General features: G+C 38.1%; 1 protein-coding gene across 1 annotated transcript in view; it reads right to left on the bottom strand.

Annotated features, from left to right (window-relative positions):
* Window positions 1–12959, bottom strand: part of LOC136863533 (NACHT and WD repeat domain-containing protein 2) — a 638416-nt gene that overhangs the window by 168990 nt on the left and 456467 nt on the right. Inside the window, exons 21-22 of the mRNA XM_067139918.2 lie at window positions 5510–5760; window positions 1404–1515 (exon numbers count right to left, since the gene is read on the bottom strand). Coding sequence (XP_066996019.2) covers window positions 1404–1515; window positions 5510–5760 — 363 coding nt within the window. The remainder of the gene's footprint in view (window positions 1–1403; window positions 1516–5509; window positions 5761–12959) is intronic.

The following is a 12959-nucleotide window of genomic DNA, read 5'->3' as shown; positions in this document are numbered from 1 at the left end:
CTTGTGTAGAATGGAGTGTTTGATGTCCAACATGGTGTTGTGTTAAGGTGGAACTTGGTTAAGTTGCATGTAGTTGCATTGGGTGCAGGTGATTAGAGTATTTTATTATTTGATGATGTTGTTGTTGATGAAGATGATGATGATGATGATGATGATGCTTGTAGTTTAAAGGGGCCTAACATCTAAGGTCATCGGCCCTTTTATTATTTGAGCCAGATGGTTTTGCGATCTGACATAACCGTAAATCGTGTAACATTGTATAGTAATTCAATAATAATTTTATTGTTTTTACGTCCCACTAACTACATTTTTCTTACGGTTCTCGGAGACGCCGTATAGTAGTTCAATCAGTGACGAGTTATTTCTATATGGTGATGTCTGAGAGGATGTGAATATCTACTACGATAGCTGAGAACTGGGAACTTAAGATCCTAGATGCAAGATTGTAGAATCAGTGTATATATGTTAGGTTAGGGGTGTGCTGAGTAAATGAGAACAATCCGCTAGTAAGGTAGAAGGTGGTATCTCGTTCTTACGAGTTAGATATTAGGAGGGCCATTTGTGTGCATTTTTGTTTTGTAGTGTGAGTGTTTATAACGTGAATGTATTGGCATATTGTGTTGTGAAAGGATCAGTGAACAATAAATATTTGAAATGAAATATACAGAAATGGATGTTATGTTGTGAAATGACACAAAATGGAGGAGATTTATTTGTTGTTGAAATAATGTGCGTGGCAAAGATGATCAGTATTGCTCAATTAATACTACAGATAAACTTACAACATTCTTTACTGGTGGAGTAAAATCCCGGCATGCCACCCAGATTCGTTTTCGGAATTTAATTGTTTCAGATAAGGTAATAAGCAAATTTGAAGGAATGTCAGCACATGATCCTCGTCTTGCGATAACAGGAAGACCCATGGTATGCAAAATTCAACAATCCAATAACTTTTGTAATATTACAGTGGAGTCCAATTTTGTTACAAGTCTTGGTGCTATGTTTGCTGATTTTAATTGTAAAAGGGGAGAACGAAGTTTAGTTTCACCCCTATAAATAGTTGTATGTTTCAATTTCTTTTAATTAAGGCCCTTGAGGGAGAGATGTTAATAGTTGTGTTAAGTTGTTTCAAAAGAGCTAATAAATCTGACCAACCGGAAAGTTACATTGTATAACATCTAGAACAAACAAAAACGTAATGATTTGTAGGATGCGTATAAACACTTTTAAGGTTTAATATAACAATAGACAACCAACTGCAATAAGAAAATGAAATGCAAGTAACAAAAACCATTTGGATTTCAATAAAATGAATGCTTTCTACTCAGTTTCAGGTGATCCAGAACTAAGGAAAAGGAGTATCCTATTATTTATAAATATACATAAATATACACATAGCTTACCGAATTCCAATTTCCGATGGTAAGAGGTTCTAGAGAGATAATTCTTCCGAAGTGGGCATCAAGAACTTTCACTAGGTCACCATTTTCAAGTTTCCATACGTAGAGATTCTTCCTATAATAAAGTAAGTCACTTTTAAAAAATATCTTATGAATTTACTTAATGAATCCATGACCGAGAGAAAGTCAAGGATATACAGGTATCTGATCAGTAGAGTAGCTACTATTATGACAATTTAACGCAACAACAGAAACTATGGTACAACTATAGATTCTAAATATGAGAGAGTGACTGTAGATTTCACAATGCAAAAGCTCAGATAACAAATAATAGAGGACTTTCCAGGCACAACAATTTTTTAAACCAGACCAGTCTCGCTGAAGTTCTACAAGATCACGAGTCGTTTTATTTTAAGCAAGTAATGTACCCGGAACTGCCCATAATTTGTTCATTAATTCGATTGAGCATGAGAGTTTGCTGGGCGAGTACGACACACTACTGGAGCGGATAGAGAGAGAGATTTTGTTCAATAATTTTATGTTTTTAAAATAACTGAGTTTATTTAGTAATGCAAGAATATATCGCCTTTACAAGTGCATCTGATCTGGCGCGTTGTCTTCCTCGTCGATCGACAGGCGATATCATCCCCACGGCACCACGTTCCACCGATGACAGCTCTACACCGTGAAACCACGTTCGCACGACGGCAGCTCCACACCGTGAAACCACGTTCGCACGACGGCAGCTCTACACCATGGAATCACGTTTCCACGGCGGCGGTTCTCGTTGGTCTAGATGTTCTGGACTGTCTCGATGCAGGATTCACCTCACTCGTTAATTGCTTGTACGAGTGTCCACACTTAGAAAGTTCCCCGGATTCCACCAGCATCAACGTATTCAGTATCCCTCAAATACGGATTGCACTTGCATAAAAGGAAGTAACTAACTCTCACTAATAACACTAGATTGATTTAGGTCCAAATGTCAATTTGAAACGAACACTTGATTTGTAGTTACGGAGGAGATGCAGAAACTGAATTAGAATCAAAATCGTGGTGACTTGCCACTCAGAAAGAAATTAAACTATGGTCGAATGTTCAAATCGAACTTGTGGTGACTTGTGACACCAAGAAAGATTGAATTAATTCAGAGAATTAAATGAAGAGTCTATTTGTATAAACGAACACTGCCAGTCAACACTATGAGGTGAATGGAAAGAGTTTATTCTTGGAAATGAACACTGTTAGTTAACACTGAAATGTAAGTCTAATCTCATATGAAACTTTTCTATTACACAGATTTGAAACTTGTCGGCACCAGGATTGAGTGTCCGAATAAATTGTTTTTACTAGATGTATTATCTATTCCTTACGAACACAAGTATCTACTTGTCAGTTGGAAAAGTTTATTCCACTAAAGTTTGCATTTCACATATTAAATCAAAGTTATTTGTTAATAAAAATGTCAAGGTTATTGCCTAAGCACAATTAACGAAGTTAAAGCCATCCTCAGATAAAATATACAGAGTTCAAATGTAGATAATTCGGAGAGAAATTGTTTAAGTTCGTACACACGATGGTTTGAAGTGCAAGTTCAACTCACCAAGAAAGTTTCTAAGTCTTTGAAAAATTCGAAGTCCAGTTCGCATTCGCGAAATCCTAAGTTCCTCGTAGAGATAAAGTTTCCGCTCGTGGAATTAAAGTGGTAGCGGAGTATAACTTCGTCCTAAGACGGGCTGTAGTCACGTCGTTCACTGGCGAGTCTCATAGGCAGAGCTCCCGGTGGTGAATAAGCTGACCAGTTTTCTGGCTGTCGCCTTTATATGAGCCGCTGAGAGCCAAAGTGGTCTAAGTCAAGAAATCTCAGTTTTTGAGTTATACCACTCAGTGCACTTATAACGCATGGAAATTTCTTGTGAAGAAGTGGTATAACGATAACTCCCATGGGAGACGCTTGAGAGCGCTAGATGCATTCTTCCCATCACGCCAGAGTGGAGCGCATTTACAGGAATAGTGGTATAAGTCAAGCGTCACGGCCAAGACACAAAACTCAGTCAAGGAAGTGAAATACCATAGCCATAACTTTCGATCTTCAGAAAACACTGGCTTTCCCAAAGGTATCAACATCAAAAACCTATTATTTGAGGAACTTGTATGTGTATAAATGTGGCATTCAAGATCTCAAAACAGACGATGGCTTTATGTACATTTGGGATGAGACTTTGGCATCAAAAGGCTCCCAAGAAGTAGGTTCCTTCCTTCTAAAGCATGATGAACTCCATGCCCATGATGCTCATCCTGTGATAGCATACAATAATGCAGCAACTGGTCAAAATCGGAATTCCAAACTTGCAGTAATTTGGATAGAGATTGTAAAGAACTCCAGAAATGAAATCTAAGTGGTTGACCATAAGTCCATGCTATCTTCAAAACGATCGCCATTTCGGAGTTATCGAGAGAAAATCAAGAACTGCTCAAATTTTCTTTCCGGATGATTGGTGTAATACCATCCGAAAGGCAACCAGAAAACAACCCTTCGTTGTTCATAGAATGGCTCTGAATGACTTTGTCTCAACAAAAGACATAGAGAAAAGTGTAACATTTAGAAAGATGAACACGCAAAATGAAAAGTTCAGTTGGCTTCATGTTCGATGGCTTCGTTTTCAGAAAGACTCTCCTCAATAAATTATCTACAAGGAATCTCTTGATGATGGAATACATTTCAAAACTTTGGACATTACTTCTTCACATCGTGTTCGTGGCCGTCCTCGTTTGTCTGGTGTTCAACTCATCCCTCTCAACAACGCTGTGCGACCTGTCACCGAGGCTAAGAACAGAGACATGATGACCCTTCTCCCATACATCCCTCCGGTGAATTCGGCTATGGAGTATGGACCTCAATATGTCGATCCATTACAAGAGGAAGATAACGTAGACTGTGAAATTGAGTAAACTGGCATCTTCCATTATAACGTCTGTTTAAATTTCAGCATGACAGTTTAATTTTCAGAAATTTTGACATTTGGGCAAAACAATTTATTTATAATTTATGAGTGTCCGTACTGCTGAACTATTAGATCAGATTGGGTAGCTAGCATTTAACAACAGTGCAATTATTTGAACTCAATCTGTGAGAGAAAAAGTTCTAATGGAAGCCGTACGTGCAGTTTCACATCTACTGCACAACATTATGTTTCGTTAACAATTATTTTATAAATACATTGCCATATTAGAGGTTAAAACACAACCTATACATTTTCCTTTTACTCACCTTCGCCAAAACATTTATCGGAAGAGTGGTACAACTCTTGATTTGTACCACTTTACCTTTCGCTAGGAGTAAACTGCTTACAGGAAAAGTGGCACTCCAAATTTTAGAAACGATAAAAAGCAATTTAAGGAACAAATAACTAAAATGTCTTTATTAAATATAATTTTAATATATCGCCTGCATACTTCATCAAATGAATCATTAATTCTTGTAAAGCCTGAATTTACATGAAACGAAACGCGAATCCTTTAATTTCTCAGAATAGGAAAAATTGACTTAGACTACTTTGGCTCTCAGCGGCTCATATACTGCTAGGCGTGATACGTCAACAGATGTCGCCAATTTATATAACGTCGAGTAACTTGCTCTTACGAAGGGTTTTAGTTGAGATTTGGACATGTCGAGGTTTATTAAACAGCGCACAGGATGATGTTATTCACTTGCCGGTATCTCAGTTAATTCAGAATTTTGTCAAAATCGGCAAGGAATCAGGTGATATGACATGGCGTGGCATGTCCTTGGCAGCTAGCAGCGAGACTTGCGTCACGCGTTCCACGTTATTGGATGAAGCAGATTGCCTAACAGACGCACCCTGAATTACTTTAAGAATTTAATCAATACTTGCTGTACTGGCATTCCGGGTACAATACAAATGTAGTCACGTGAAATTATATGCATGCTGTAAAAATAATGATCATTTTCGTAGGTTTACCTTCCTCATTAGATTGAGGTTCTTCAGTTGACATAGACTGAAAAGCACTGGTCTTAGCAATATATCAGAACAATGTAATTTAGGGACAGGTACAAATGAAATGGAAAACATATTAATTCAACTCACCTGACGCCTGCCACCACATAGTCTCTTGCTGCTGACACCATGCAAGAATTAGAATGCAACATGCGAGTTGAAATGTTCCTGACACCATGTGGAAGGGGAAGAAATACAGCCTGGTCTGTTTTTGCCTCTTGGGTGAAGTCCCACACGATAAAACCATTACTAGTTGTTCCAAGTAACGTGGTTTCATATTTGTCAAGCTTCAGTTGAAGAAGTGCTTCAATGTCGTCGTTCTCGACTCTCGGCAGATCCCGCTGAATGTAACCAAGAAAGTAAGATTAAGATATGTATCTAAAATAAGTACACCTTAGCACTTTACTATTTTATGAAAACCAGAAAGAGAAATTCCAGTACAGAAAACTCACAATTACGTGTGTGTTTCTTAAAAATATTATAACATTAAGTAATTTTAGAGTATTTCAGTTAAGGAATGAATGCGACAGTGAACATAGTAGGCCTACTATTTAGGATGAACACTGTTACACCATTAACACAACTCCTGCAATTATAATTCCCAGTAACGGCTCGTTATTAGAAGTGAGCAGTTGATAGTTATTAATTTCTTCAGTCTGACTTAGTGAGCGCATTTTCATTTGAAAGTACACTCTTTGACTATTGTATTCCTCCAAAGATTATATATCCCATGACAAAGTGAAGTACATTATGTGGAGACTGGTTTAAATTTACCTCTAAAATTGCAGATGACGTTCTCCACAGCCCCTACATAGGCCTATTATGATCTGCTGGAAACAATTCACTCTGCAGCTAAAATCTCAATCCCTGGAAATCGTTCTTATACACAAAAGAAAGTAATACCAACTCCGTGGTGAGATTAGGAAAATTGTTTGTTGATAACGAAACACAGACAAGATTATGTTCAGTACCGACGTAACTCTTCATAGGATAACCTACGAAATGATGCTAAAGTAAAACTTTATTCGAAGCAACGCAAGTGTCAAAGTTACAAAAAGATAAGATGGGCACACCATTACCAATAATATGGACTCACGTTACGGGCTACAGAGGGTGAAGCAAATTGTGCTCACCAGTGTCAATACAGGACTGGATGTTGACAAAATTTCCAAACTTTTTGCGCCTTCATTTGTCTCCCAACACACGTTTTTAACAGATGAGTCAATGGATCAACTGGATCACGTTCTTATTCAATCCTTTACAATAACAGGACTGCAATGGCCACTCAGATACAGCAAGAACACTGCACCAGGAAGGGACAACATCCAATATTCTCTGTATCTCATTTACCTCTGTCAGCACTTACAGTATTCCTACACATTTATAACTCTATATGGACACATCTCCCTCTACCAGTTGAGAGTATAACTCAAATTGTTGTACCAGTATTAAATCTGGCAAGGACTCCAGCGTATCCTAATCGTATAGACCAGTAGTGCTGTCATCCTGTGTGGTTAAACACTTGATAGACTGGTAAAGAATAGATTGCAGTAGTTTATGTAGCATAATGGATTACTGCTTTCATTTCAACATGGATTTCGGTGAGCAAGATGAACTATGGATCACCTCAGCATACTGACTACTGAATATTGAAAGAATTTTCCACTCATGAGGATACCTTGCTGCACCTTGTCTGGGCATCAAGGCTGTTTGCAACAAAATGAACATTTTGCTTCTACTACAGAAACTACAAACTTCCAACATACCAAACAAATTTATGTATGCCATAAACATTTTAATTCGACAATGTATCGCATACTTCATATGCAAAACTAGATTCAAAGGTCTATGAATAACTGTTAGCAAAGAATCCCAACAAGGTGGAGTCCTGAGTATATTAATGCGGAATTCGAGAGAGATTTATTATACAACTAATATATCTGAACATAGAAATACTCAATGAATTACAAACAAGCAGGAGATGAACACAACACACAAGTCCTAGCTGAACTGTGAGCATATCAACACACGGCAATTGACTGTCTGCACCTTTTTCCTACAGTTCCGTTGACACACACCAACCGTCGTCTTTGACACTGCCCATATGATTCACTCTCCCACATTCGGCCATCCTACTGGTCATCCGTCCCGGATGACACAACCATCAGTCCATGGCTTCATATACTCAGCACAGCTTTTAGTTTGTCTAGGACCCTTATGTTAACCTTCACGACACACGTCATAAGTGTTCTGGGGTTTCACTTTAGTAACCTGATACTGTCCTATAAACTTCTTCCTTATTTTGAGTCCTGGTCCTGCAACGAAGTCTCCCAGCTGATACTGTCCAGCAGAGCAGGAATTGTTGGTTGAAATACTTTTTTATTTTCCAGCAGAAATTTGAAGATTTTCTGTTTTGCATCTTTCCTCAGATTTTCTATTCAAATATTTCTACTACGTTTTCGTGGATGAGGTCAGCAATCCTAGTCTTGTGTCTCATTCTGACTCCTGTTAATAGTTCAAACGGTGTCCTTCCAATACTACGATGGTAAGTAGAGTTGTTGGTCTGCTGCACAGCCTCGACAGGCTTGTACCATTTTGTTGGATCCGATATCGAAAGTTTTGCAAGTAATGAGGCAATCATAGACTCGATTCTCTCTACCTGAACATTCGCTAGTGGCAATCCCGTGGTAACAAGCAGGTGTTTGAAGTTTTCGGTCCTGCAGTAATCTTCAAATTCATGAGACGAGAAGGCTGATCCTCGGTCAGATATTATTTGTACACGGTTTCCGAAAATTGCTTTCTGTGTCTCCAGTTTTTTTGACAATAACTTATTTCGTCGTATTAGACTTTGTTGGGTACAGCCAAACGAATTTTGTGAAACCAACTACTGAAAATATGTGAAGATATCCTTTATGACTCGATTCCAAGGGTCCCATATTATGATCTACATTATACGTATGCAATGACATACTTTACATGGACAAAGGATGCTCTATAATCTTACACTTTCAAAAGTAATTAGTACATTTCCTGTGTTGGAGATTCTTCGAGAGAAGAAATAGTTGCGATGACTTCTGAATCAACTTTTGTACGTTCAAAAGAAACTGAACATCTTACTAAATCTTGGTCTTAGAATTTATCTTGTGCAATGTCACCAACGCCTATTAATGCTCTTCTAGTAGAAGACCATATAGTGCTACTACAATTCAGATGAAACATTCTGGCAACAAAATTTATATTGGGTAGTCAACCTTGGAAAACCATCCAATAATCGTTTGTTTACAGCGACTTAATAACCAGTACACGAAATGGAAGCATGCATTTTGTAAACTATCACTTCTTCTGGAATGTTTCCACGATCTGAAATACTGTATACCTACCTCTGAATTTAAAATCACCCATAATTCCAGCTCATCAATTTACTTTTAATTGCTCGATGTATAAGGTTCCTGCTTTTATTTATCATAACTATTTTCAACAAGAACCTAATACAAATCAGAATGTTATAAAACATATTAATTTCATATGGCCAGAATAAATTCACATTTACATTGATGGTGCAAAACTTGAGAATTCTGTAGACTGGCATAGTTTCTGCACACAAAGTAACGAATATGGTTCCTTCCCTCTATCCAGAAAAGCGCCCGTCATCACAGTGGACGTCCTGTCTATACGAGAAGCAATGTATTACAGCAAATCTAAGATTTTCATAAGACTCTCATCATCTATGATTCTCAAAATTCAATCATGAAATTGGGACACCGAGAGAGAAATTCCAGATTGAATATATATACACCGTTGACATCTTGGAACAGTGTTTGCTCTTGAATATATTGAAATACAACATTGGCTCTTTATGGATCAAAGGACGTACAGGGTCTTTGTATAATGACATCCTTGATCCAAGTGCTGCCAGAAAATTTGGACATCCAGAGAGAAATTCCCGAAGAAATGCATATATACCTCCAACACCTTGGACATTAGGATATGGCGTTGCCTGTTCACGGATCAAAGGATATAATCGACAGATTAGCCAAACATGGGACACGAAATGGGCAATTTCTATTTTTACGCCTATCCTGGAGGAACTTTCATACACAAGACAAGCATCATTCCTTCAGCAAATGGACTACGTAGGATACATCCACTATAAACAACACCATGGAAGATTTTACAAAACCATGCCATACAGATTTGAAATGGACCAGGAGACACATGACCAACATCAACGGATGAGGTTTAACTACGGGACATTTCTGGAGCACCCAAATGATATCAGCGTCATCGTCATATCCAAATGTTACTGTAGTGAAGCAAATACTGGGGATGTAAATCACATCATCTTCAAATGCCAAACAATTGAATATCAGTGACCAGCCTCATAAAATCCCTTGTGAAGTTTGGAGTTCCACAACCTACAAGTATCCCAGACGTGGTCATTCAATGGGAAGAAAAAATGATTCATTTCTTTAAAATTTGCATAGAAAGACAGGACTATAAAAAGAAATATGATATTTAGAATATTCATTAATATTGAAAGCAATTTTATTCACAACTGCTCTACATAATATAACTGTCAAAAACGTACACTCATCTGCACAAAACTTGGCAGATGATGACTTTCTTTCAAAAAACTTCTTGTTTGAAAAAGGATGAACATATTAAACAGGTGTTAGATTCTAAGTTTGGTATGATGATAAACGGGTTTATAAGTAAGGCTGTGATTTTCACAAATAGGAAAAGTCATCTCAATTTTAATTACTGCGTTCATGGGATGAAAGTTCCTTATGGGGATCACTGTAAGTACCTAGGTGTTAATATAAGGAAATACCTTCATTGGGGTCATCACATAAATGGGATTGTAAATGAAGGGCACAGATCTCTGCACATGGTTATGAGGGTGTTTAGGGGTTGTAGTAAGGATATAAAGGAGAGGGCATATAAGTCTCTGGTAAGACTCCAACTAGAGTATGGCCCCAGTGTATGGGACCCTTACCAAGATTACTTGATTCAAGAACTGAAAAAATCCAAAGGAAAGCAGTTCGATTTTTCTTTGTGATTTCCGGCAAACGAGTAGCGTTACAAAAATGTTGCAAAGTTTAGGCTGGGAAGACTTGGGAGAAAGAAGACGAGCCGCTCGAGTAAGTGGTATATTCCGAGCTGTCAGTGGAGACATGGCGTGGAATGACATTAGTAGAAGAATACGTTTGAGTGGTATCTCTAAAAGTAGGAAAGATCACAATATGAAGGTAAGGTTGGAATTTAGGAGGACAAATTTGGGGAAATATTCGTTTATATGGAGGGGAGTTAGGGATTGGAATAACTTACCAAGGGAGATGTTGAATAAATTTCCAATTTCTTTGAAATCATTTAAGAAAAGGCTAGGAAAACAACAGATAGGGAATCTGCCACCGGGGTGACGGCCCTAAATGCAGGTCGGTATTGATTGATTGATTGATTGATTGATTGATTGATTGATTGATTGATTGATTGAAGTGTCATCTCTCCGGCCACCGGCTATCCACAGTTTACGAATATCCTCACGATTTGGGAATGTATCATTTTTATTCTTTTGCCGGACAAACTGCGTGGTTGTGTATACTTCATGTAAGATACACAGTTTCGTAATGTTTCTCATTCCCTCAGGTTTATTCTGAAGGGATGTAGCTTCATAATAATTCATATTATCTCGGTTCCATTTGGAAGGGATGAGTTTTCTAATGCAATTCTTTACTGCTCTTTACTTCTGTGTTCTGTGAAGAATAATATCCTAATAGAAAAAGTTACGTTTAGCATACCAAGCTAGTTCACCATGCAGTTCGGGCCGTGCAGCTGTAAGCTTACATTCTGGAGGTAGTGGGTTCAAATCCCACGTTCGGCAGGGCTGAAGATGGTTTTCCTTGTTTCCCATTTTCACATTAAATTACTGTACATTAGTCAACGCCACGGCCATTCCTAACCCTTTCCAGTCCCATCGTCGCCATAAGACCTGTGGGTCCTTGCGACGTAAAAGCAACTTGTTACTTCTAAACTATTGCCAGACAGTGTTAGAATAATTTCAGTTCTTGAACAGTTTCAATGTACTGGGTATTGGTGATGATGGCATTTGACTCAGTATTACTTTATGTGTATTATGTAGTGTTTTTACAGTCATTATTTAATGTTTACTTACATTATAATGAAATGGTATTTTTTAATATTTCAAATTACGGCCGGCAATCTTAACTCACATTCCGATATAACACAACTAGAGGCAGCCGTATGTGGTGGGGGACAGTGGGGATTGGAACGTGTGGAGAGGTTATGTGAGGCAAGACATCAACCATCTGTAAGCACAGACGTGTACCTGTTCACTGAAATCTTAACTGATGTTTTTTTGACCAGTCGAAGTTCTGACCCTCTGACATCACACGATTGCACAGTTATCACGGCCCATCTCTACCAATATCAACATGCTGATATTGCCTTTCATATGTATGAAAGAAAAATGAATAAATAAGACTTCAATTTGAAAAATGTGGATAAATGACAATTTTGCCGGTTGTTTTACATTGTGCCTACACAGGCAGGTTAATTCCTTAATTAATGGAATATACGAAAACAGCGACCAGTGATATAAGTGTGCATAATGGAATATTAGAATCAATGATAGACGGGGCTATGGATACTAAATCCGGTAGCAAGCTTATGAAGAAGAAGTGCTTGGTCCATTGAGTCGAATGCTTTGGCCAGATCTATATAGATTACATCTAAGTGAGATTCATTTTCTATTGCTGAAATGCTATGGTGATTGAGAACTGTGAGGTTTGTGAGGCATGATTATCCGGGAGTGAATCCGTGTTGTTCTTCAGATGGGTACGGCTGTGTGAAAAAAAGGAGTCGGCGGTGGGTTATTCTTTCAAGGACAGAGGATAGTATCGGGACGGTAGATATTGGGCGCTATGATGAGATATAATGTTTGTTGCCAGATTTGAAAATAGGTGTGCTATCATCTGTCGGGGAATGTACCAGTAGCTATACACAGGTTTAAAGTTGTAGACAATGGTGCACAGAGAGATGCAGAAGTATTTTTGAAGAATATAGGGCTAATATCATTGGGCCCGGTGGAGAGGTTTGTTGGGAGACTTTCGAGAATATTTTGAACTTCGTTAGGGGTCGTTGATATTTGTGAAAGTGAGCAACTTCAAACACTATTGATCTGTGGTAATTCTGTGATAGGTGCGGGAGGCGTAAAGGTAGAGTGAAAGTAATCATTGAATTTTTGAGACTTGAATTCAGTTGAGACATCATCACTATGTAGTTCAAGGTTCAGTGGTATCCGGGACGACTTTCTACGTGATGAAATGAGGGTCCAACATTTTTTAGGGTTGTTTGTAAGGTTTCCAGTTATAGAAGTGATGTGGCGGTTGTAGTCATTCTTAAGATGCGAATTGAAATTTTTACTGAGGTGTTTACAAGTATTATACGTGTGTGAATTGGGGATAGACTTACTGAGTGACCACACACGGGTTTTGTTCTTTAGTAGCAGTTTAATTTCAGC

Source organism: Anabrus simplex, chromosome 2, assembly GCF_040414725.1.
Source record: "Anabrus simplex isolate iqAnaSimp1 chromosome 2, ASM4041472v1, whole genome shotgun sequence".
NCBI classification, from domain to species: Eukaryota; Metazoa; Arthropoda; class Insecta; order Orthoptera; family Tettigoniidae; genus Anabrus; species Anabrus simplex.
This window is presented reverse-complemented; position numbering and strand designations above follow the sequence as displayed.